Source organism: Galeopterus variegatus, unplaced genomic scaffold (assembly GCF_000696425.1).
Source record: "Galeopterus variegatus unplaced genomic scaffold, G_variegatus-3.0.2 Scaffold1180, whole genome shotgun sequence".
Classification (NCBI taxonomy): domain Eukaryota; kingdom Metazoa; phylum Chordata; class Mammalia; order Dermoptera; family Cynocephalidae; genus Galeopterus; species Galeopterus variegatus.
This window is the reverse complement of record NW_007727291.1, coordinates 358,305-381,649: the sequence shown is the minus strand read 5'-3', so window position 1 is coordinate 381,649 and position 23,345 is coordinate 358,305. Positions and strand designations below refer to the sequence as shown.

Genomic DNA, 23,345 nt, shown 5'->3' with positions numbered 1-23,345 from the left:
GTAAAGGTTGGGGGCTGTTTTACATCAGGGACGTCTTGTCCTTGCTTTCTCTTAAGATCTTATCATATTCCTGCATTCCTGACTCTTTACAATATGCCTGCTTTTTCCTATATAAGATGTAACCTAAGAATCAATAAACGAGACTTGATCAGAATACTGTCTTGTCTCCCATCTTTTGCGTCTCTTGCTCCTTTCCCATTCCCACTCCCCCCTCCAGGGTCTGCGTTGAATATCCCGTGGGTCGGGACACATGTTGAACCTTAATCCCTAATATGCAGTATTGAGAGATAGGGCCTTTAAGAAGTGATTGTGTCATGAGGGCAGCCTCATGAATGGATTAACAGATTAATGAGTTAACAAATTAATGAGTTATCATGGGAGTGGACTAGTGGCTTTATAAGAAGAGGAAGAGACACCTGAACTAGGACGCTCAGCCCTTTACCATGTGATACCTTGCACCATCTTGGGACTCTGCAGAGTTCCCACCAGCAAGACAGCCCTCACCAGATGTGCCCCCTCAACCTTGGACTTCCCAGCCTCCAGAACTGTAATAAATATTTTTCACTATAAATTACACAGTTTCAGGTGTTCTGTTATAAGCAATAGAAAATTGACTATGACAAGGACATTATGCTAAGTGAAATAAGCCAGTCACAGAAAGACAAATGCATGATTCCACTTATATGAGATACTTTGAGTGGTCAAAATCACAGGAATAGAAAGCAGAATGATTGTTGCCAGCAGCTTGGAGGAGGGGAGAATGGGTATAGATTTTAAAGAGTTTAATATTTATTAGGTATAAAGTTTCAGTTTTACAAGGTGAAAAGAGTTATGGAGATGCATGGCGATGATGGTTGCACAACATTACAAATATATTTGATACCACTAAAATATACACTTAAAATGATTAAGATGGTAAATTTTATGTTAGGTGTACTCTTATCAGAATTTTTTTAAAAAAAAGATATAAAGAACACTTACATTAGGATCCCCTTACAGGACAGCCACCAAAAAATTTTCAAAAATAAGAAAAAATTGTTTAAATGAACACCTACAAATCAGTAAGAAAACGCTAAACCAAAATAAAAATGGACAAAAAACTTGAAAGGCACCTCACAAAAGGCCAACAAATATTTTAACAAGTGCTCCATCTCATTGACAATCAGTGAAAGGCAATTAAAACCACAATGAAATACCACTGCACACCCACCAGACTAAAATACAAAATCTAATAATACCATGTGTTGATCCATGTGTTGATGAGATAAAGCAACCAAAAAGTCTCATGCTCAACTAACAGTAATATAAATTATTACAACCACTTGGAAGAATGACTTAGCAGTATAACTGAATATACACATACCCTATGACCGAAAATTTCCACTGCTATGTGTATGTCCTAGCAAAACTCATTTGTGCAACAGGGTACAGGAATAATAACAATAACTAACACATTGTGCTTACTTTTTGCCAGGCACTGTTCTAAATGCCTTAAATTTTTAAACACAACAACCCAATGAGGTAGGTACTATCTTTCTCTCCATTTTTCAAAGATGAAAAAGTTGAAAGACAAAAAAGTTACACAACTTTGCCAGTTACACAGCTTATGAGTGGCAGAGTCAGGGTTTAACAGTCTGGTTTCATAAACAGAGCTCCTAACCAACCACATTATTCTACTCACAAGAACATTCTCAATAGCATTATTTGTAATTGTCATAAAGTTGAAAAGCACAAATGTCCATCAACAGTTAAATGAATAAATTGTAGAATATTCCAAACAAAGGAATATTATACAGATGTGAGGAAAATAAAGGAACTACTTAATATACTATACTTAATATAAGTTAATCTCACAATGATGAGCAAAAGCAGCACAAAATAAAATATTCCACACAGAATGAATCCATATAGCTAAGTTCAAAAAGAAGTAAAATTAAACTATATATTTCAGGGTTGCATATATACATAGTAAAAGTATAAAGAAAAGCAAGGAAACGATTATCACGATAGGACTAGAAGTTACCTCTAGGAGGGAGAAAGGGGTACTGAAAGTGAACTGAAAATAGAAGATCTCCTAGAGTCAATGGCAATGTTCTATTTCTTGAACTGTGTGACAGTTACACAGATATAAGGTTTATAATTATTCATTAAACACCCTCTTTATATGTTCCATGTACTTTTCTGAATACATATTCCATTTCACAACTTAAAATGTTAAAAATTAAAGGATCAGCCCGTGGCTCACTTGGGAGAGTGTGGTGCTGACAACACCAAATCAAGGGTTAAGATCCCCTTACCAGTCATCTTTTAAAAAAAAAAAATGTTAAAAATAAAATATAAAGGAAAAAATGATGAAATTGCCAGAGAATTAGGAGAAAAGCCAGAAGAAAAATTGTGTCACAAACACTAAAGATAAAGTAACCAAGAGTCTCAGATTATCAACACAAAATCAATTAGTTCTAAAATGTGTCCGCCATAACTTCTGAACAAAAAAACAGAAATCTTCATTCAATTCGTTCAAAAATCAACCAAGGGCCGGCCCGGTGGCGCCCTGCTACAGTGCGCCGCTTGGGAGTGCGGCGGCACTCCCGCCGAGGGGTCGGATCCCACATACAGACCGGCTGCTCACTGGCTGAGCAAGGTGCGGGCGCAGCACCAAGGGTTGCGATCCCGTTGCTGGTCACGAAAAAAGACGAAAATGCGATCCCGTTGCTGGTCACGAAAAAAGACAAAAAGGGAAAAAAAAAAAAAATCAACCAAGTTGAGGAAGCTGGAAACATTTTTCTAATAGTTGTCAGCTTACCTAAAAAGAAGTAGGTGAAGAAAGAAATCTTTACTACTAGACAGCATTTTGCCAGCAACTGAAATGTAACATTCCACAAAATGGAGAGGGAGTGCTTCTCTGATTCTCAGAATTCATGTTAACATTGACCCTGACTGTTAACAATGACCCACTAAAAAAAGGGAAAGCCGTACTCATGAATAAGTAGGTTAACCTCTCTTGAACACATTCGAGAAGAGTAGCCCTTAAAACAAGATTTCTGGCGATCTGGTCAATCTGGCCCTTCAGTGAAAGACCTGGCTACTACTGAGAGCCCCTTAGACACCTGACAGCCCCTCCCTCCTACGCGGGTGCGCCCCGGTGGTGGCCCCACACCATTACCCCTAGCAACCCCTCTCCTCGGTCCATGCCCTCTGGGGAGTGCTCAGGGTCTTCCAGAAATGTCCGCTGCCCTCCGTTTACCTCACTCCCTGGAACTATAACCTCTGAAAAGAAAAAAGGGGAGCTGGTGTCCGGGTTCCTCAAACAGCAGAAAATAACTGTCCCTAACAGGCCGGTGATGGGACTGAACCCGGGTTTCCACCGTCTGAGGGGTTGGTGGCCTAGTCCTGCGGAGGCCCGGCCAACAGACCGGCTCGAACTCAGATTCGGCGAGCGAAGGGAGCTGAAGCCAGTTTCCTGCGTACTGGAGGGGGGGAAAGGAGGGACCCCTTGATCCCTGAGCTCCACTGAGCCTGAGGAGTCCGGCCGGCTCCGGCCCAGTGGCGGGCGACCCCTTGGCAGAATCCGGCGAGCCCAAGCCTCAGAAATGGCGCCCAGCTTCACACATCCCAGACCTATGAACGTTCGTTCCAGCGCTTCCTGGGCCAAATGACGCTCACCCTGGCCTCGAGGCCCCTACCGGGGTCCTCACTGCAGTCTGCCAGGCAAACTTTAGGATGAAGAAGCCTCCGCTGAGAAACCTCGCAACCTCCTCATGCCCCTTCTGGCCTCTTTAGATCCGCTCAGAAGACACTCCTCGCCGCACCTCACGAATGGCCTTTCCCGCCGTTCTGCACACGCGTGGCAGCCCCTGGCACGCGCCACCAACTGTCGTAGCTAAAGACCTTGCCACTTCCGTTCCCTCAGAACGCCTCTCCCCACACGCACGTGCCTGCGCTCTCCAACTGCGCACGTGCCGCTGCTCTCCACAGCTTCTCCTTTGGACCGAGTGCCCGATCCCTTCCCTCCTCCTCCCTCGCCGACCCCCCAGGCCAGGGTGTCACCGAGCCGTGTGGCTCGCGTTTAGCTTCCACTTCCCCGGGCAAGGTGAGAGTGGAAATTAGTTGGGAGGCTTGATCTTCCCATGTTTTCCCTGGAGCCTTCAAATCTTTGACGCTTATTTGAAGATCCCCTACCAGTAGCCAAATCTTAAATACGCATCCAACAAGGCAGACAGCGACCATGCCTTAAGAGACCTCAGAAATCTACTGGGGCTACAGAAAAAAATTAAAAACTCAAAGATTTACTTATACTTAGGTCAGCCGTTCTCAAAATTTTTTTTTTGTCTCACAGCCCCTTTTGCACTCATAAAAATTAAGGATCCCAGTAATTTATATGGATTATATTTACATGGGTTGTGTGTTTATAGAATTATATCTATCAATATTAAAACTGAGAAATTTCTGAAATAGTTATTGTTTAGGGGGGCCGGCCCGTGGCTCACTCGGGAGAGTGCGGTGCTGATAACACCAAGGCCATGGGTTCAGATCCCATATAGGGATGGCCGGTTAGCTCACTGGGTGAGAGTGGTGCTGACAACACCAAGTCAAGGGTTGAGATCCCCTTACCCGTCATCTTTTTAAAAAAAATAATAATAAAATAAAATAGTTATTATTTTAAAAATCCATTGTGTGGGCCGGCCCGGTGGCGCACTCGGTACAGTGCGGCACTTGGGAGCGCGGCGGCGCTCCCGCCAAGGGTTCAGATCCCATATAGAGACCAGTCCGTTCACTGGTTGAGCGCGGTATGGGCGCGACACCAAGCGTTGCGATCCCGTTACCAGTCACGAAAAAAGACAAAAAGGAAAAAAAAAATCCATTGTGTGTCAACATAACATAATATCACGTAGGGAGCGAGTATAGACAGAAAGGGCTGGGACTCTCCAAATTTTAGAAACTAGAAAGAGGAAGATCCAATGGAGATTGAGAAGAAACAGCCAATGAGGAAGCCAGGAAGAAAACCAAGAGAGTGGTTTGTGTCCTGAAGGCCAATAAAGAAAAGAGGGATCCGGTGAATTAAATAGGTAGTGTTGCTGTTCTCAAACTTTAGTGTACATCGGAATCACCTGAAAGGCTCATTAAAACACAGATTGCCAGGCCCCACTCCCAAAGTTTCTGATTCATTAGGTGTATTTGTTTCCTAGGACTGCTATACAAATTACCACAAACTTGGTGGCTTAAAACAGAAATTTATTCTTTCACAGTTCTGGAGGCCAGAAATCTGGAAACAAGATGGCAGCAGGGTCACTTCCTTCAAAAGCTCAGAGGGAGAATCCTTCCTTGCCTCTCCCAGTTTCTGGTGGCTCCAGGCATTTCTTGACTTGTATCTGCACAACTCTAATTACTGCCTCTGTCTTCACATGGCCTGTTCCTCCAGGAGTGCCATTTCTCTGGGTGTCTCTTATAAGGACACTTGTCTTTGGATTTAAGGCCCACTAGGATAATCCAAGTTGATCTCATCTTGAGCTCCTTAACTCAATTACATCTGCAGAGACCCTTTTTCCAAATAAAGACACAGGTTCTGGGGGTTAGGAGGAGGATATATCTTTTGGGGGGCCACCATTCAGCCCACTACAGTAGGTCTGGCATGGGGACTGAAAATATGCATTTCTAACAAATTTCCAGGTGATGCTGATTCTGCCTGTGTGGGGACCACAACTCCTGATGTAGAGAAGTCTAGTAAGGATGGGGACTGACAATTGACCACATGGATATTGGTGACTTTGAAAAAAGTGGTTCTGGTGGATGAGTCAAGATGAAAGCCTTGTTGGAGCGGATTCAAGAGAGAGCTGGAAGTAGAGTCAGCAACCACAGACAATTTCTTGATAAGGTGAAGAAATGACAAAGCTGTAGAGGGACGTAAGGTTAAGGAAGAATTTTTTTTTTTTTCTTTTTTTTAAAGATGACCGGTAAGGGGATCTCAACCCTTGACTTGGTGTTGTCAGCACCACGCTCAGCCAGTGAGCGAACCGGCCATCCCTATATGGGATCCGAACCCATGGCCTTGGTGTTATCAGCACCGCACTCTCCTGAGTGAGCCACGGGCCGGCCCAAGGAAGAATTTTTTTTTTTTCTTTTTTTTAAAGATGACCGGTGAGGGGATCTCAACCCTTGACTTGGTGTTGTCAGCACCACGCTCAGCCAGTGAGCGAACCGGCCATCCCTATATGGGATCCGAACCCATGGCCTTGGTGTTATCAGCACCGCACTCTCCTGAGTGAGCCACGGGCCGGCCCAAGGAAGAATTTTTTAAGACAGGAGAAACAACAGTATGTTTGTATGCTTGTGAGATGAGTCAGTAGAGAGGGATAATTTGATGAGTCAGAGGTAAGAGGGCATAAATCACAGGAGGGATGTCCTTAAGGGGGCAAGAAAAATGGGCCACAGGTAAACTGGTTTCCCTTAGAGCTATGTCCTCCAATACAGCAGTCACTCACCACATATGGCTATTGAGCACTCGAAATCTAGTGAGTCCAAATTGATGTATGCCCTGAGTGTATTGATGTATGTACTAGATTTCAAAGACTAAGTATGTTATAAACTGAATTTCATCTCCCCAAAATTCATGCCAAAGCCCTCACCCCAATGTGGCTATATTTGGAGAAAGAGCCTGTAAGGAGGTAATAAAGGTTCAATTAGGTCATAAGGGTGGGCACTAATCTGATAGGACCAGTATCCTTATAAAAGGAGGAAGAGACACAAGAGATTTCTCTTTACAGGTACACAGAGGAAAATCCATGTGAGCACTCAATGAGAAGATGGCCTTCCATAAGCCAGGAAGAGAGGCCTCACCAGACTGCACCCAGGTGGCATGTTGATCTTGGACTTGCAGCCTCAAAAACTGTGAGAAAATAAATTTCTGTGGTCTTACTGGCCGGCTGCAAAAAAATAAAACTAAATTAAAAATTAAAAACCATTTGGGCCGGCCCGGTGGCTCACTCGGGAGAGTGCGGTGCTGATAACACCAAGGCCCCAGGTTCGGATCCCATATAGGGATGGCCGGTTCGCTCACTGGCTGGGCGTGGTGCTGACAACACCAAGTCAGGGGTTAAGATCCCCTTACCGGTCATCTTTTAAAAAAAAAAAAAATTAAAAACCATTTTTAAATTTCTGCTGTTAAAGTCATCTAGCCCATGGTATTTTGTTATGGCAACCCAAGCAAACTAATACACAGTACAAAAAGAAGAATTTTAAATATCTCAATATTTTTACATTGATTACATGTTAATATATTGGATATGTTGGGTTAAATAATATGTATTGTTAAGAATAATTTCTCTTTCTTTTTATTTTTTCATGTTCAAAGTTGCTATTTGTAAAAACCAAAAACTGGATACAAACAAAATGCCCATCAACAGTTGAATGTATAAATTTTGTCTTATTCAGAAAGTGAAATACCATACAGTGATGAGAATATAAGAACTACTGCTACTTATTCGAGTGATGAATTTCACAAACATAATATTGAAAAAAATAAGTCAAACACAAAAGAATACATACTGTATAACTTAACTTATATAATAAAAAACAGGCCAAATCAAACTACAGTTTTATAAGTTAGGAGGATAAGGACTAGTGATTTGTAAAGGAGGAAGGAGCTAGAGATTTTCAAGGGAGTAAACAGTGGATTTCTGGGCTGATGATAATGTTGATCTCGGTAGTGATTACATGAGTTTTTGCTTTGTGATAATTCATTGGGCTGTGCATTGTGTTTTGTGAACATTACTATATGACGTGTCATCCTTCACAATAAAAAGGTAAGGAATTAACATCACATGCTTAAAACTACTAAAAGAAATTTTAGAAGCTGGAGTTAATCACAGATATGAATTTTGATGCAGATTAAAATGCAGTGACAGGTATTCTACCTGTAGTAGTTTGAATTACTAAAGGTAGGAGTTTTGCCAAACAACCTAAAAATTTTAGTAGCTTAATGCAATAGGTTCTTACTTACAGAAAGTTCAAAATGCTTTATGTAAGTCCAAGAAGAAACCAGGGACTAAGCTCCTCTTGTCTCCTGGATCTCCCGTCCTTGAGTTCTCCACTGAATTCTCAGCTTCCAGCAGCCAATGATTGAAGGGAGGGAGACATAGTAAGGATTATAGAGGATATTTTATGCCAAGTCCTGAAGTGCCCTACATCACTTCTGCACCCACTCCATTGGCCCAAGACCGGTCACATGGCCTCAACTCACTGGAAGGAGGCCTGGGAAATTGTTGTCCTCCTACGTGAGAGAGAGATCAGGGGCCATCTACCCTTGGTCCTCTAGTTACCTGTCTACTCATCTCTAAGGGGATTTATGTTAGTCCGTTTTTGTTGCTTATAACAGAATACCTGAAACTGGGTAATTTATAAAGAAATAGTATCTATTGCTTTCAGTTTTGGAGCCTGGGAAGTCCAAAGTCCAGAGAACTATCTGGTGAGGGCCTTCTTAGTGGAAACTCTTCAGAATCCCATGGCGACCAAGGTATCACATGGCAAGAATGGGCTGAGCAAGAGGGAGCTGACCTGCTCGCTTGCTCTCCTTGTAAAGCCATCAGAACCGTGCCCACGACTCCATGAACGGATCAGTCCATTCATAATCCAATCGCCTCCCAAAGGCCCCACCTTTCACTCACTGTAATAGGATTTCCCACCCTCTTAACTGCCACAGTGGAGATCAAGCTTCCAGCACATGAACTTTTGGGGGACACATTGGACCAATAGCAGAATTAGTGAGTGAGAAAGGGAGAGTTTGGTGCACTAGTTTCCAATGACTGCAATAACAAATTACCACAACCTTGTTAGCTTAAAACAACAGAAATTTATTCTCACACAGTTCTTCAGACCAGAAGTCCAAAATCAAGGTGTCAGCAGGGCCCCACTCCCTCTGGAGGCTCTAGGGTAGAATCAGTTCTCTGCCTCTTCTAGCTTCTGGTGGCTCCAGGAGTTCCTTGGCTTGTGGCTGCAGGACTCCAATCTCTGCCTCCATCTTCACATGGCACTCTCCTCTTCACTGTGTCTTCTCCTCTGACTCTTAGAAGGACACTTGCCACTGGAGTTAGGGCCCATCTGGATAATCCAGGATAATCTCACTTTGAGATCTTTAACTTTATTACACTTGCAAAAACCCTTTTATTTCCAAATAAGGTCACATTTACACATTCTGGATATTAGGACATAGACATATCTTTGGGGAGGCTACCATTCAACCCATTACAATCAGCTGTAACTATTTTTGTGGAAAATGCTGGGAGCCTGAGTTAGGATGCTGGTCCTAGAGAGAAGTGGATGGATTTTAAATGTATTTTAGTGCTAGAGCACAGAGGAGTTTGTGATGGCTTAAAAGTAGTAGCTTAGAGACAAGTGGAGGGTGACTCGGTGGCCAAAATGGGATTTGGATACAGAAGTATGGTCTGGGTTTCAAATAGACTCCTCTGGGGCCATGTGGGAGATGGACTGGAAGGGAGAGACTAGAGGCTAGGAAGAAGCCTGGGGCAGGGTCCAGGCAGGAGAGCAGGGGTCCTGAACCAGCCTGAACCCTGAGGACAGAGAATCAGGAGGCAGAAGGGAGCCAGCTTAGGGACTGATGATGAGCTGTGTGGAAGAGGGGGAGAAAGGGGACGAGGATGGCACCTGGGGATTTGGCCCAGTGACTGGGTAGATGGTGGGACTGCCTCAGATGGGGAAACCAAGCAAAGGAGAGAACTGGAGGGAGACCCTGAGCTCTGTGTGGGATAGGTCAGGGAGAGGGTCCTGGGGACATACAAGAGACAGTTGGCTGCAGCTCAGGAGAGAGACTTAGAAAATAGCAGATGAAGGGAGAGAGAGCTGGATCCTCAGAGAAGTGGGCTTCCCAGGCTCTGAGTGGGTGACTGGGTGGTGGGAAAGCCCCTGAAGTTGGAAATATGTGAGGGACTTGGGACATGACAAGAGCGAAGAAGCTATGGGGACCTCAGGGGAGACTGCAGAGGCTGCTGGGTACACATCAGCAATCAGGTACCGCAAAGTCAGAACTGACTGCCCAGGTCGTATACTCAGTCCTGGTCCCAATGCAGAGGAAGGAAGTGCTGCCTGAGGCTCAACTTGCACTGGGTGTGTTGGCACCGCCCAGTTGCCCTCCCCACTCCCAAGGACCTTCATACCTCAGCCTGCAGCACTTTCACTTCCCCCAGGTTCCCAGCCCCTGCCTCCCAGCACACATGAGCGGCCTCCTCTAGAACAGAATGCAGACTCCGAGAGAAGGGTAAAGACAAAGGGGGGTGATGGAGGAAGAAGGACAAGAACCCAGAACAAAAGGGCTAGAAACCCAGAGAGAAAGAGGATAGAGATCCTCAGGGGTCAGAGAGGGGACAAGGACCCAGAGTGAGGTGGATAGAGACCCAGAGAGAGGGGGCAGAGACCTAGGACAGGGAAGGGGGGACAGAGCTGGATGCAGAAATGTCAGAGTTTAGCAGGCCATGAGGTCAGAGTGTCTGTGAGGTCGGCTACTGTCCAGGGCCAGCCCTGGAGTCCTAGTGCCCAGAGATGGGTGCAAGCAGATCAGGAGTCCCTGTGGATCACCCAGCCTGAGCCATGGAGACCTGGGAGGGACTGCCCCATGTGTCTTTGGTGCCTGCAAATTCCAAGACCCCTCAGGTACCAGTGTGTGTGTCCCAGTGGAGCAGGTGAGGGAGAAAGGGACGAGACAGAGAGAGAGTCACCCCGTGTGAAGGAGGGGGTGGGGCCCTACCCATGGAACTTCCTCTTTCTCTGTGTTCTTCCTTTCCCCCTCTCTCTCTTTCTCTCGACCTCTGTCTTTCTGCCTGTCTTGTGAGGGAGAAAGGGACGAGACAGAGAGAGAGTCACCCCGTGTGAAGGAGGGGGTGGGGCCCCACCCATGGAACTTCCTCTTTCTCTGTGTTCTTCCTTTCCCCCTCTCTCTCTTTCTCTCTCGACCTCTGTCTTTCTGTCTGTCTGCCCCACTGCCAACACCTCTTCTGTCTGGTCCCTCAAGCTGGTTGCTCACCCCTCTAGGTGAAGATGTCGGCCCAGGAGAGCTGCCTCAGCCTCATCAAGTACTTCCTCTTCGTTTTCAACCTCTTCTTCTTTGTGAGTTGCCTCATGCTCCCCAGCCTGGGCCCTTCCCCAGCCCCCAGACCTTATATCTCCCTTTGCCCACAACCGTATTCTCATCTCCTCTCCCCAGGTCCTAGGCAGCCTTATTTTCTGCTTTGGCATCTGGATACTCATCGACAAGACCAGCTTCGTGTCCTTTGTGGGTGAGGGGGGCTGGGACAGTCGGGGAGGGCCTTCCTGGAGCAGACACAGACTCAGCCTTCCCCCTAGTGACCTCCTGGGGTCTCGCTTGTTCCAAGGAGGCTCACGGTGCCTAACTCCCTAGGCAGGTCCCAGGCTCTGATCCACTGCTCGCCATTGCTGTGCCTCTCAGAGCCTGTGTCTTCCTCTGGCAAATGTGGTTGTGCATACCAGTAATAACAATAAAACTGGCCTGTTAGCTCAGTTAGTTAGAGCATGGTGTTATAACACCAAGGTCAAATGTTCAGATTCCCCGTATCAGCCAGTCACCAAAAAAAAAGAATGATAGCCATTTCTCAGGCACTTCCTATGTGCTAGACTTTGTGCTGCTCTTGTGGTGTTCATCAGATCCTCCCACAAACCCTCTTGAGATTCAGCAAGGGGAAGTCCCTTGCTGAGTGTCACGCAGCAAGGAAGTAGAAGAGCAGAAATAACGTTAATAACAATAATGGGAAAATAATAATGGAGCAATCATCAAAATCCTAGCAGCTCATATTTTATAAGTGTTTGCCCTGTGTTGAGGACTGGGTTGAACACATGCTCCCATGTGTCTCTCAAAACAACCCTAGGAAATAGATGTCGCTACGCCCTAGGCCTCAGGGAGATTTAAATGACCACACCAATGTGACAAAACAAGTGATGGGGCTCAAACTATTGAGGGTGAGAAGCTGAAGAAGGAAAGAATGCGAGCAAAAGAGACGGACAGAGATGGGGCGCTGAGGGGGTATAGAGGCGCAGAGAGAAAGAGGAGGCAGAGATCTAGAGAGAGGAGGAGAAAGACCCAGAAGAAGAGAGACAGAAACTCAGGGTGGGGCAGGGCCAGAGTCCCAGAGAGAGGCAAAGACCTGGGATGCCAGAAGCCCAGAGAGAGCCCCCCAAGATACTCCTCCCCACTTAGGTGGCTGCCTAGGTAGGGGATGGAGCTGCTTGCAGCTGTGAACACTGCGTTCACCATCACTGCTTCTCACCTCTCCCAGGCTTATCCTTCCTGCCCCTGCAGATCTGGTCCAAGGTCCTGGCCGTCTCGGGAATCCTCACTATGGGCCTTGCCCTCCTGGGCTGTGTGGGGGCCCTCAAGGAGCTCCGCTGCCTTCTGAGCCTGGTGAGTGCCCCACCCCATCTCCATCCCTAGGATCACTCCTGTTCCCTACCTCTGCCCAGCCCTCAAAAATGGCCTGGGGAAGGGGTCAGCCTTACCTCTTCACTCTGCCCCCCAGTATTTTGGGATGCTGCTGCTCCTGTTTGCCACACAGATCACCCTGGGAATCCTTATCTCCACTCAGCGGGTCCGGGTGAGTTGGCTGTGGCCACCAGCACCACTTCACCCCCCAGGGTGGGGGTGATGAAAACAAAGCAGACAGGGGCTGACATAGACAAAGAGAAATAACAGAGAGAGATAGAGGACAGAAAGACAGAGATACAAAGTCAGAGAAAGACACACTGACAGGGATGGAGGGGGAGAGAGAAAAAGAACCAAAGGTAAACACGCAGGAAAGAGAAGAGAAAGAACATGCAGAGAAACAGAAGCCCCTCAAGAAGAGAGAGAGACTTGACCCCTAGAAATAGTGGGAGAAACAGAAAGATGGTAAAAACGGGCACAGAGAGTCTGAAGAACAGAGACATAGCTGATCATTCATTGAAGAACTGAGGCCAACACAAAGATGCACAAGGACCCCTTGGTGCTGAGACAGCCTGGGAGGGGCTGGAGCAGGGCAGATAGAGCTCAGCCTCATTCGTGGCCTCTCAGGTGGAGCGAAGCGTGCAGGACATCGTAAAGAAGACCATCCAAAACTACCACGCCAACCCGGAGGACACAGTGGCCGAGGAGAGTTGGGACTACGTGCAGTTCCAGGTGCGTGAGCCTCCCACCCCACTCTGAGGGGTACCCGTCCTCTAGTTCCCAGACTCTGACGTGCCTCGGCTCTATGCTTCGAGGTGACGCCTCTCTGACGTAGCCCCAGGCCCAACTCCAGGACTCTAAAGTATCCCAACCCCTGCCATGCCTAACGTGGTCCTGCCCCCAGATGATAACCTAACTAACTCCAACGTGCCCCAGTACCTCGACCCTGACGTGGCTCCACCCTCCGTCTCGATGAGATTCTGCCCCCGCTGCAACTTGGCTCGGTCCCCAACCCAAAGCCCCTTAGCGTGACCCGGCTTCCTACCCCGTAGTGACTCTGGATCCCACAGGTCCCCGACCCGGATGACATTCCATTCCCTGGACACACACGTGGCCCCGCACTCCCATCCACCTGTCCCCCTTCTAAGGCTGAATTTCACTGCCCACCCAGTCTCCGGTCCATAGGGTGATGCTGCAGCTCCTCCCCCAGCCCTACGTCACCCCGTTACTCCTGTCTCTCCCTGCCTCATGTTCCCATCATGTCCTCTGATCTCACTGCGACCCCAGCTTGGCCCACTGTCCTCCACCCCGCACCCACCACATAGCCCCCTGCTCCCGGCCATAACCTCATACCCATCACCTAGTCCCCTGATCCCCAGCATCCTCTTGCATCTCTCCAGTCCCAGTCCCTCTGACTCGTATCCCTGTCCCAGCTGCGCTGCTGCGGCTGGCACTCTCCGCAGGACTGGTTCCAGGTCCTCATCCTGAGAGGAAACGAGTCGGAGGCGCACCGTGTGCCTTGCTCCTGCTACAACTCATCGTCGGCCAACGACTCCGCAGTCTTAGATAAGATGACCTTCCCCCAGCTCAGCCGGCTCTCACCTCTGGCGCGGCCCGGACCCAGTACAGACCTCTGCGTGGTCTCTGCAAAAAGCCACATCTACCGCGAGGTGGGGAGGGGTTTAGAGCAGGAACTGCCCTAGTGAGTCGGGTCCTGCGGGAGGGGCTGGGCTGCAGGCGAGGAGCGTGACCTTCAGGATGCGGGGCCTTATTAAATGGGCAGTGTCTTCGAGAAGGGTGGGGCTACGAGGAAGGGAACCGCACAACAGGAGGCGGAGCTCTATAGGAGAGGGGCCTACACTCAGGATGGGGCCTAAAGAAAAAGCCGGGCTGGATCTGGAGCACTGATGTTTGAGGAGTGGCAAAGCTCGGACGAGATGAGGCGAAGGCGCAGAGACCAGAGAACCCTGGTTAACTAGGGGAGGGGATCGGTGCCTGAAGAGAGGCGAGGGCTGGGCTGAGAACGCGCGGTTTGGGCTTGAGGGCAAATCCTAGAAAGAATCCTACCTTTAATCTTTCCCTACGCCCCCAGGGCTGCGCGCAGAGCCTTCAGAAGTGGCTGCACAACAACCTCATTTCCATTGTGGGAGTCTGTCTGGGAATCAGCCTATTCGAGGTGATCTGGCCCCGCCCCCATTCGCGTTTGGCTTTATAATCCCTAGATGGCCCCGCCCTTCATTGCACGTCCTCGCATCCCGGCCCTCCCGTAGCTCCACTTAAACAGAATGGAGGAGACCTAGCTTCTGCGAGCCCTGGTTGGCCGTACGCAGACTCCTGCTATTGGCAGTATCGCTCCCCTTTCCCTGCAGGTGGGTGTCATGGTACTGAGCCTGCAGCTACAGCGCAGGACGCTCCGCCGGGAGACACAGCCGCAAGTGCCGGGTGCTGACGGTTCGAGACCCGGCCCCGGCCAGAGCGCTGACAGTGGCGGCGGGCGCCATGGCGCCCTCAGCAGCAGCGGGCGTAGCAGCAGTCCGTGGGGTGGCTGGGGCATGGCGGGAGCTTGCCCCGGCTGGGGGGAGAAGGCCCCGCAGGGCAAGCTGCCCATGGCCCTGGGGCCCTGGCCTCTTTGGGATCAGGATGAGGAGCAGCTCGAGACCGGGAGCACAAGTGCAGAAGTGGAGGCCGAGGCGGAATTAGAGGCCGAGGCGGAATTAGAGGCCAAGACGGTGGGGGACACAGATGAGCTTCCAGAATAAAGGACTCGAGGCTTGCTTCCTTCTAACCTTACTTTGTCAGGCTCTATCTCGACTTACTGCAGCCGGGTTTCTCCATCCTCTTCCAGCTGTTCCCGCCTCATTAGCTGCCACTTCTCAGTTCTCCCTCTAGCCCCGCCCATTGCTACCCACCCCCGTGACCCTGTCCCCCGGTACTTCCCCTGGCCCCGCCCCCTCACTTTTCTGGGGCTCCGGTGACCCCGCACGCATCGCCGGCACCCCTTCGCCCTTTCTGACGGCGTCTCCTTTCTCTGTAGCTCGGCTTCATGACGCTGTCGATATTCCTGTGCAGAAACCTGGACTACGTCTACGATCGGCTGGCTCGATACCGCTAGGCCCCGCCCCGACCCTTTGACGTGCCCGGCACTTCCCTGCCGCCTGTAAATATTTGTTTAATCCGCAGTTCGCCCCAGGCGTTGAGGCTTCCTCACTCCCCTGGGGACCCAGGTGTCTGCGGCCCCGTTGCTGTACCTCTCCCCCGGGGCTTCGTTTCCTTGCCTCATCTACCGGCCTGCCACCTCCCACAAGATTATCTTTCGCCTAAACCTCAAATAAATTTCCTGAACTTTGGTAAAATAGCTTTATCTTCTGTGAGAATGCAAACCAACCCATTTTGGGAGGGGGATGGAGGCAACAAAGTCTAGCCCACGACTCACGTAGAAGGGGGGAATGAGACTAGAAAGCCTCACCCCACTGCTTGCCCAGTTGAAACAAAGTCACAACCCTAACACCCACGTATAAATATCTCGTCATATTAAAAAAAGAAAGTCCAGGGCCCACCTGGCTCTGCTCCTGCACAGAAAGGGTTGATCACATGGGGGATGGGAGGGTAGAGGCAACTGGAAGACAGGAAGCAGTAAAAGCCAATGTGTGACTAGTGCCCTCCAAAACATCCAGAAGGGCTGTCAGAGGCTAAGCCAGTGCTGTACCTGGGGGTTGTCTCACTCCTGTCCCCAATCCCTGATGGTCTGGAGTGATAAATCCTTTCAGACATCCCCTGTGAGCTCCCACTATCAAGGTCTATCCTTTCTTCAGTCCCAGCCCATTCGTCTCACCAACCATGTTTTGGGGTCCCTTCTAACAGGGGTCAGCCCCAGGTGCTTAGGCTTGTGAGTTCATTCCCTTTTCATTTCAGCCCTCTCCTCAAATAAGAAGCATGAGGAGAGCCGAAGGTTCCTTCCTGGGAGAAGAGTGTTCTGGGGTTAGCCAGTTTTGGGATCCCCCTTCAGTCCCTGACCAGGCGGTAAATGTGATGCTGAGCCCCACGCTCACTGGTGGAGACCTCGAAGACATAGGCAGTGCAGAGCAGCAATTCCTGGGTATCTCTGTTTGTCACCACCTGCCAGGGAGGCCAGAAAAAGGGGCTTATGCTTGGAAGGGAGGGCAGGGAACATTGTGCCCTCCCCAAGCTATCATGGGAAACCCAGCAGGCCTCTTTTCCACTTCCCAGGAAAGGGGTTCCTGCCATATCATGTTCCCAAGCAAAAGGGATATCCAACATGTCAGATTCCCCGGGCAATGAGGGTTACTTACACTAAACTGAGGGTATTAAATAGTGTATCATGTCTCAGGGTCAATGAGGTCCCCACTACATCACACTTCCTAGGTAAAAGGGGTCCCTACCATGTCACAGGTAAAAGGAGTACCATCGCTTCAGGTTCCCCAGTCATGGGTCTCTACCTCAGCACATTCCTCAAAGTTAAAGGGGCTCCAACTATATCATGTTCTCTGAACTAAGGACAGGTTCCCTAGGATGTTGGGGATCTGCCTCGAGGTGTCCTCATATCAGCTTCCCCAGTGAAAGAGGGATCCCCTTATGTGAGAGTGCTATGAAGTCCCCACCACATCAATTCCTGGTTAAAAGAACCACAGGCTGAAGGCTCACTGTGGGGCCCCCACCGTGTCAGTTCCATGGGCAAAGGGGTCCCCTAGACTGAAGGTATGTTGAGGGCACTCCCCCCCCCTACATCAGGGCTCCTGCTCCAGCCTCGCCCCAGCATGTCACCTGGAGGATGGTGAAGTTCTCAAGGACGCTGTTCATCATGTATCGCTCGGGCAGCTGCCGCAGCTTGTGCAAGAAATTCACCAAGTACTCACACATGGGTGAGCGCAGCAGTCGGTACACAAACCTCCCGTCCTCCAGCTGGGCACGCTCCGTCTGAACCAGGGGACAGGGAATGGGGAGGACAGTGGCTGAGAGAGACACATGGGTCACCCCAGGAACCAAACTCCACCCCCTGCCTCTCAGATGCCACACTCATTCACGCTGCCATCATCCCACCCAGTGATCAGAGATGGGGCCCTGAACCCTCAGATATCTAGTTCAGGATTTCTGAGCCTGCAGACCAGGAACCCCTCCAGCCCTTCAAAGTGATACTCTGAACCCGCGATGACCTCTGAACTCCTCTGACCTCCAGGCCCTCACATACCCTCCAAACCCTCCTCCAAAGACCCCTCCATAACATCCCTATGTGACCTTTTAACTTAAGACCCCTCAAATCCCCAGCAACCCTTAAGTGTGACTTCTGAACCTCCTTGCCCTATGAACTCCTCCATATCCATAAAAACCTTCTAAATCTTATGGACTCTAAATCTACACGTTACCTTTCAACTCTCAAAGTGACCCTACTTGTGACTTTTGAACTCCCTATTAGCTCCAAACCCATACACTAAACCCCCAAAAGAAGCTGGGACCTTCCCATCATGCACACCCCCAAATGCCTGAGCCATCACAGCTCTGGATCCATTCTGCATCTCCAGAGTGGTTGGTGGCTGGGCACTCACCCGCCCAGAGCTTCACCCCTCCAGCCTCACCTCCACCTTCTCCACCACTTGCTTGCCAAAGGAGCAGACCTTGGAGGAACAGGTGAGGGTCATGTGCTCCAGGCTTTCGTACTGGCTGCTCACTCCGTAAAAGCCACTGCTGCTGCTGCTGCTGCCGACCCCCACCTCCTCACCATTTGGGCCCCAGTTTAGGTCCGCCTGGGAGATGAGGAGGCACAGGTGAGTAAGAAGGGATGTCCCTTATAAACAGTGAGGACTCTGCCCCATGGCCTGGTTTCCCTCATTGTTCTGCAGTTGCCCACCTCTCAGCTTTCAAAGTTCCTACCTCTCCATGGGCTGGTTTCTGGAGAAGACACACCCTTCCATCAGTATTGGAGAAGTCTGGGTCCCCAAAGTGGTCCTGACCCTCTCCCCTCAGTAATCCCCCACCAAAGGAGCCCTGGAATTCGACTTTTTTCTCTTGAAGTCCCCAACTCAAGAGTTCAACCCCTTCAAGGACCTGGTTTCTAAAGCTAGAGGCTACTCCTTAGCCTGGCAGGGCCTGGGGAAGCCTGACTCCTCTCTAGAACACTCTCCTTGGCCCTTTCAGCCAATTCTCAAAGGCCAGATCCCCTCCGAAACCGTAGTGGCCAAGTGTGTATACAATTGGCTGAGTGTCATTAGGCCAAGTGGGGCCTAATGAAGCGTAAGACCTCATCACACCGTTGGTCTGAATCACCTCATGAGGCACCTCTTCTTTCTAATTTTAGTCACTAACACTTTTGTCAGGTCACTGTCCTCAGAGATCTGACTCCATCCATCATTCTGGCAACAGGACTTTACATAGCCTGGCAAAATCAAAGGACTTACCAGCTGCTTCTTTGGGCCCTTTCAGAAACTAGGCTTCCTTCTCCAGACCTGGGACCTGGTGACAACTGTCTTCAGCCCTAACAATGCCTCAGACCTCAGCAGCACATCCCTAGAGCCATCTCAAGCCACCACTTCACATGCCAGAAAGCTTTATAACCACGATAGCTGCATATCCAGCAAAACCAGTAAAGTTCAAACCCCAGGAGGCTTCCTTTTCAGAGACTAGATGCCTCCAACGCCCTGGTTACCAAAGAATTAATACTCCCTAAACATTCACTTAATGTGCATTGAGCCTCTATAGCATCAGTCATTTTTCTGGACACCAAACCAAACAGGCCTGAGAAAGACCCAAGATGACTAAGACCCCTCTTAGTCACAATTATATATATACCACACGGTATCAAGTCTGTATATAGCAAGTGCTCAGTAAATGATTGTTAAATAAATACAGGCCTTTACAAAGCCACTCACCAGATCCTTCAATGACTTCCTCAAGGCCAGACATTCTCTAGCAAGAGGCTGTGGTGGAATCTAGAAAAGCCTCAGATCCCTCTTTAGAAAAAGGACCTTTTGATGACTCTATTGGCTGGGGAGAGGGGGCCATTCCTTAGCAACAAGGCTTGTTGTGGTCAGTTGGGGCATGAGAAAGCCTGAAACATGGCAAGCCAATCCCCAGGGCCATATTAGTCACAAGACTGGGTATGGCAAAGTCTAGTGGGATCTGGGAAAGCCCAAGTGCCTCCATCCTGCCTGGGGGCCAGAATTTTCATGGTCCTTGTTGCAAAGGAGGCTGACACTCCAAGCCATGAGGACTGACTGGTGAGGCCCAAGCTGATTTGGTAGGTCCTGAGACTATCTCCCTTAGAGCCAGAGGACTTAGCTGGGATACCATGTGATTTATGAGCACTTTTTGTTTTGCTTCAGGAACTTACCCAGAACTTGACCAGGAAAAAGGCGTGGGGGGGCCCACGATCATACAGCTCCCGCAGACCACCCTTTTTCTCAGGGAATTTATCATAGATCTGCCGGACATCCACGCTCTCAAGTGGGGGTGCTCCAGGGCTGGGGCAGTGCTGGCTGATGTGTACGAACAGGTGCCTCTGGTACTGAGGAAGGTCAGCCATGGGTGAGAAGTGGGAGGTGGGCTGGACCCCCAACCCTCACTGCCTAAGCCCATCTCCCACACCTGTCACCATCCACACAGTCCCAGTGAGTTGTTCTACACTCCAAACAGCACTGGACCTGACCCTGAGGCACTGTCCACACTCCCTTCTGCCCCTCCACTCCCACGGTCCCCAACTCTCTGCCCTATCCCCTCTTTTCCATTCCCACTGGCCCAGCCTCAGCTCAGGCCTCTTTCTCTCTCACCTTGTCCCAGCCTCTTCCCTGGCTTCCCAGCGTCAAACCTCTCCTTTCTAGTTCATCACTCACATGGCTCCAAAACTGACCCTGGCCCTCTGCTGCTGATAGTCCTCCCATGGCTCCCCAGTACCCCCAGGACAAAGCCCACACCCCCTCAATCTGGCCCTGTACAGAACAGGTGCTCATGAATGTTCAATGGATGGATGGATGGGAATACATACAGCCTGCATCCAAGACTCCCTATCTGTCCCCATTCTCATGACTTCTTGTCTTGACTTCTTCCATATCCTAAAGTCCTTCCCATCTTCTCCTCCAATACAAATCTTCTGTCTATCTTCCCAGGCCAAAGTTCATTCAAATCTGCCTCTTCCTGGAAGCCTCCCTTGATCACAATCAAATGGAATCTCTCTACCCCATCACCCTGAGAAGAAAGTCTTGGTCCCTCAGATTGGTAATGCCATCTCCTTCAGAACCAGCACCTGCCCACCTATCTGCAGCCTCACCAGCTCCCACCATATTCTTTTATTTGTTTCCCTGAAAACTTCATGCTCTGCCGATCTCTATATCTGGAACATCCAATTCTGCAAAAATGGAAAACTCCTATATAATCCTCAAAGCCAAAATCAAACATTATCATCTCAAGGAAGCTTTCACTGACTCCCCAGGCAGAATTAATCCTCTATACACCCACAAAAACTTGAGCTTCCCCTACCCCAACACATTCTCATTATTCACCAGACATCTATCAAAAGAGCTACTCTATGCAGGCACTATACTGGGTCCCGAGGCTACAAGACAAAGTCCCTGACCTCACAGTCTACTGGCAGAGACAGAAAATATAATAGTCAACCCACAGAAAATATAAATTTCAGTGAGTGATGTACGCTGTGAGGAAAATCATAATCAAGTATAGTAAGGGGGTCAAAAGTGATGGCGGCTGGTATTTTCCATAAGGTGGTTTGGGAAAGCCTATTTGAGAAGATAATCAAGCAAAGGTCTGAATGAATGGAGAGAGTGAGGCATGGGGATATCTGGGGAAAGCACATTCCAGGAAGCAGGAACAACAGGTACCAGGCCCTGAGGCAGGAGTGGGCCTGACCTGTTTGAGAAAGAGCAAGGTGGTCAGTGTGGCTGGAGCAGAGAGAGCAAGGGTGAGAGGGTGGGAGGTGAAGGCAGAGTGGGAATGAGGGTCAGATCATGCAGAACCTTGTGGGCCACTGAAAGGACTTCAGCTTTTGCTCCAACTGGGAAGGGAGGGTTTTAACCTCATTCGACTTGAGTTTTACCAGGATCACCATATACAGTTATTAGTGTTTTAATTAGAGCTTATGTGGTATGGCTGAGACTGCTATGTGTTCACAAGTCCTGTTTCCTTTTATACCACTAAACTACATTTCCCAGGCTCCTTTGCAGTTAGGTGTGACCACATGACTAAGTTCTGGCCAATGGGATGTGAGTAGACCTGATAGTTGCCATTTGCAAGCAAGCCCCATAAAACCTCCTGAACTATCTTGACTCTCTCCCTTCCTCCATCTGCCAGCCAGATGCAGAGAATCCGAGAGCAGATTCTGAAGCCCTAGAAAATAGCAGAGCCAAAAAATGGAAGGAGCCTGGACCCCTAAATCACTGTGTGGAAGGCTCCTGATGAACACCCACACTGGAATGTGACATGAGTGAAAATTTTCTATGGTGTTCAGTTCCCCTGACAGTTGGGAGTTGTTTCTTGTCAGCATCTGTCTCCATGCTAGCCCAGGAGAAGCTTGAGCCCAGAAATAAGATCTACTTTTCCAAGTTCCTACTATGCATTACAAAGCCTGGAAGACAGTAGGAACTAAACCACGTTTGATGAATGAATGAGCAAACAATGTCCTGGAGAATTTCTCTGACCTTCCCAGTCTGTGACCCTATGACCTTCCAGTTCCTTTATGCTAGTAGTTCTCAAAGTGTGGTCCTCAGACCAGCCACATCAGCATCACCTGGGAGCTTGTTAGAAATGCAAATTCTTAAGCCCCACATCAGATCTAATGAATGAGAAATTCTGGGGATGGGGCTCAGCAATATATTTTAACAAGCCCTCCAGATATTCTGATACATGCTAAAGTCTGAGAAACACTGCTTTATACCTTCCCTCCTTAACACCCTCTACATTACAGAAGCCCCCAGTGACTATCCCAAAATTTCACTCACAGAGTCAACTGCATCCGGCAGTTCCACAAAGGCCGAGAACTCCACCAGTTGCAACCGGGCAGTACCCAGGGCCCGAGCCTGCCAAGCTGGGGGTGATGGGGCAGGTGGGGGCAAAGGTGAGAGGGCTTGAGGGGGCTCATACCCTAGAGAGAGAAAAGAACAATAAAAATTGCTATCATTTATTAAATATATCAGGCACTGTGCTCTCTTGCCTGCCTCCACTTAGAAGCTGAAAAAGCTAAATACTCACTTTCCCAGCCTCCCTTGCAGCTAGAGGTGGCCAAGTGACACAGTCCTGGCCAATGAGACGTTAGGGGGAATCTGCTGGGGGGCTCCTGGGAAGGAGTTTCTTCCTGAATAAAAAAGACAGAACTTTGGGAGGAGAAAGTTTTTGGCCCTGGCCAAGTCCCACTTAGGACATGATGGCTGGAGTTGCAACAGCCATCTTGGGACAATAAGACAGAGGCTAAGGGAACTATAGAGATTCTAGTCCTGATATTGCTGAGCCAGCACAGGAGCAGCCCACTTCCAGACTTTTTGTTATGTGGAATTGTTAAAGCCTTCACTATTTATGGCACTATTAATTTGGGTATTCTGTCACTTGCAACCAAAAGTATTCCTAATCGGTGAATCTGTGGAACTTGAAAGAGATAGGGACTCCCCTTCTTTCACCAATGTGAGTTCTTAGGGCCACATCAGCAGGAGCATGAACTTCTGGAAGCCATCTTTGCTGCCAAGTGGGCAGTCTGACTGGGAATGAAGCCACCACACAGGAAAGCAGATCAAAGCCAGTCCCAATGCTGCTACCATTTGAGCCCCTTGATCAAGCCATTCCTGAAGCCATATCATAGACTCTCAGTTACTTGAACCAATAAATTCATCTTATTCTTCTTTCTCTTGCTTCAGCTATTTTTTTTTTCCTTTTTGTCTTTTTTCATGTCCGGCAA

The 23,345-nt window shown here is 49.0% G+C and overlaps 2 protein-coding genes across 7 annotated transcripts in view; one reads left to right on the top strand and one right to left on the bottom strand.

Annotated features, from left to right (window-relative positions):
* Window positions 1–9,085: 9,085 nt before the first annotated feature.
* On the top strand, window positions 9,086–15,792 carry CD37 (CD37 molecule). 4 transcript variants are annotated; one of them, XM_008575420.1, is made up of 8 exons: window positions 9,086–10,659; window positions 11,210–11,282; window positions 12,297–12,421; window positions 12,537–12,611; window positions 13,067–13,171; window positions 13,873–14,109; window positions 14,532–14,615; window positions 15,474–15,792. In XM_008575420.1, the coding sequence occupies exons 1-8, from the start codon at window positions 10,597–10,599 to the stop codon at window positions 15,549–15,551; spliced, it is 840 nt and encodes a 279-aa protein (XP_008573642.1). In that variant the 5' UTR covers window positions 9,086–10,596; the 3' UTR covers window positions 15,552–15,792. The 4 variants fall into 4 exon arrangements, with proteins under 4 accessions (XP_008573642.1, XP_008573639.1, XP_008573640.1 ...); XM_008575417.1 differs by lacking the exon at window positions 9,086–10,659 and adding an exon at window positions 10,890–11,112; XM_008575418.1 differs by lacking the exons at window positions 9,086–10,659; window positions 12,537–12,611 and adding an exon at window positions 10,890–11,112.
* Window positions 15,793–15,952: 160 nt separating this feature from the next.
* TEAD2 (TEA domain family member 2) overlaps window positions 15,953–23,345 on the bottom strand; it is a 14,682-nt gene continuing 7,289 nt past the window's right edge. For 2 of the 3 annotated variants that reach the window (XM_008575422.1, XM_008575424.1), the window contains 5 exons: window positions 22,399–22,541; window positions 19,782–19,955; window positions 18,031–18,198; window positions 17,222–17,374; window positions 15,953–16,555 (listed from right to left, as the gene is read on the bottom strand). In XM_008575422.1, the coding sequence (XP_008573644.1) occupies window positions 16,442–16,555; window positions 17,222–17,374; window positions 18,031–18,198; window positions 19,782–19,955; window positions 22,399–22,541 (752 nt within the window). In that variant the 3' untranslated portion in view covers window positions 15,953–16,441. The remainder of the gene's footprint in view (window positions 16,556–17,221; window positions 17,375–18,030; window positions 18,199–19,781; window positions 19,956–22,398; window positions 22,542–23,345) is intronic. The other variant, XM_008575423.1, reaches the window with a different exon arrangement.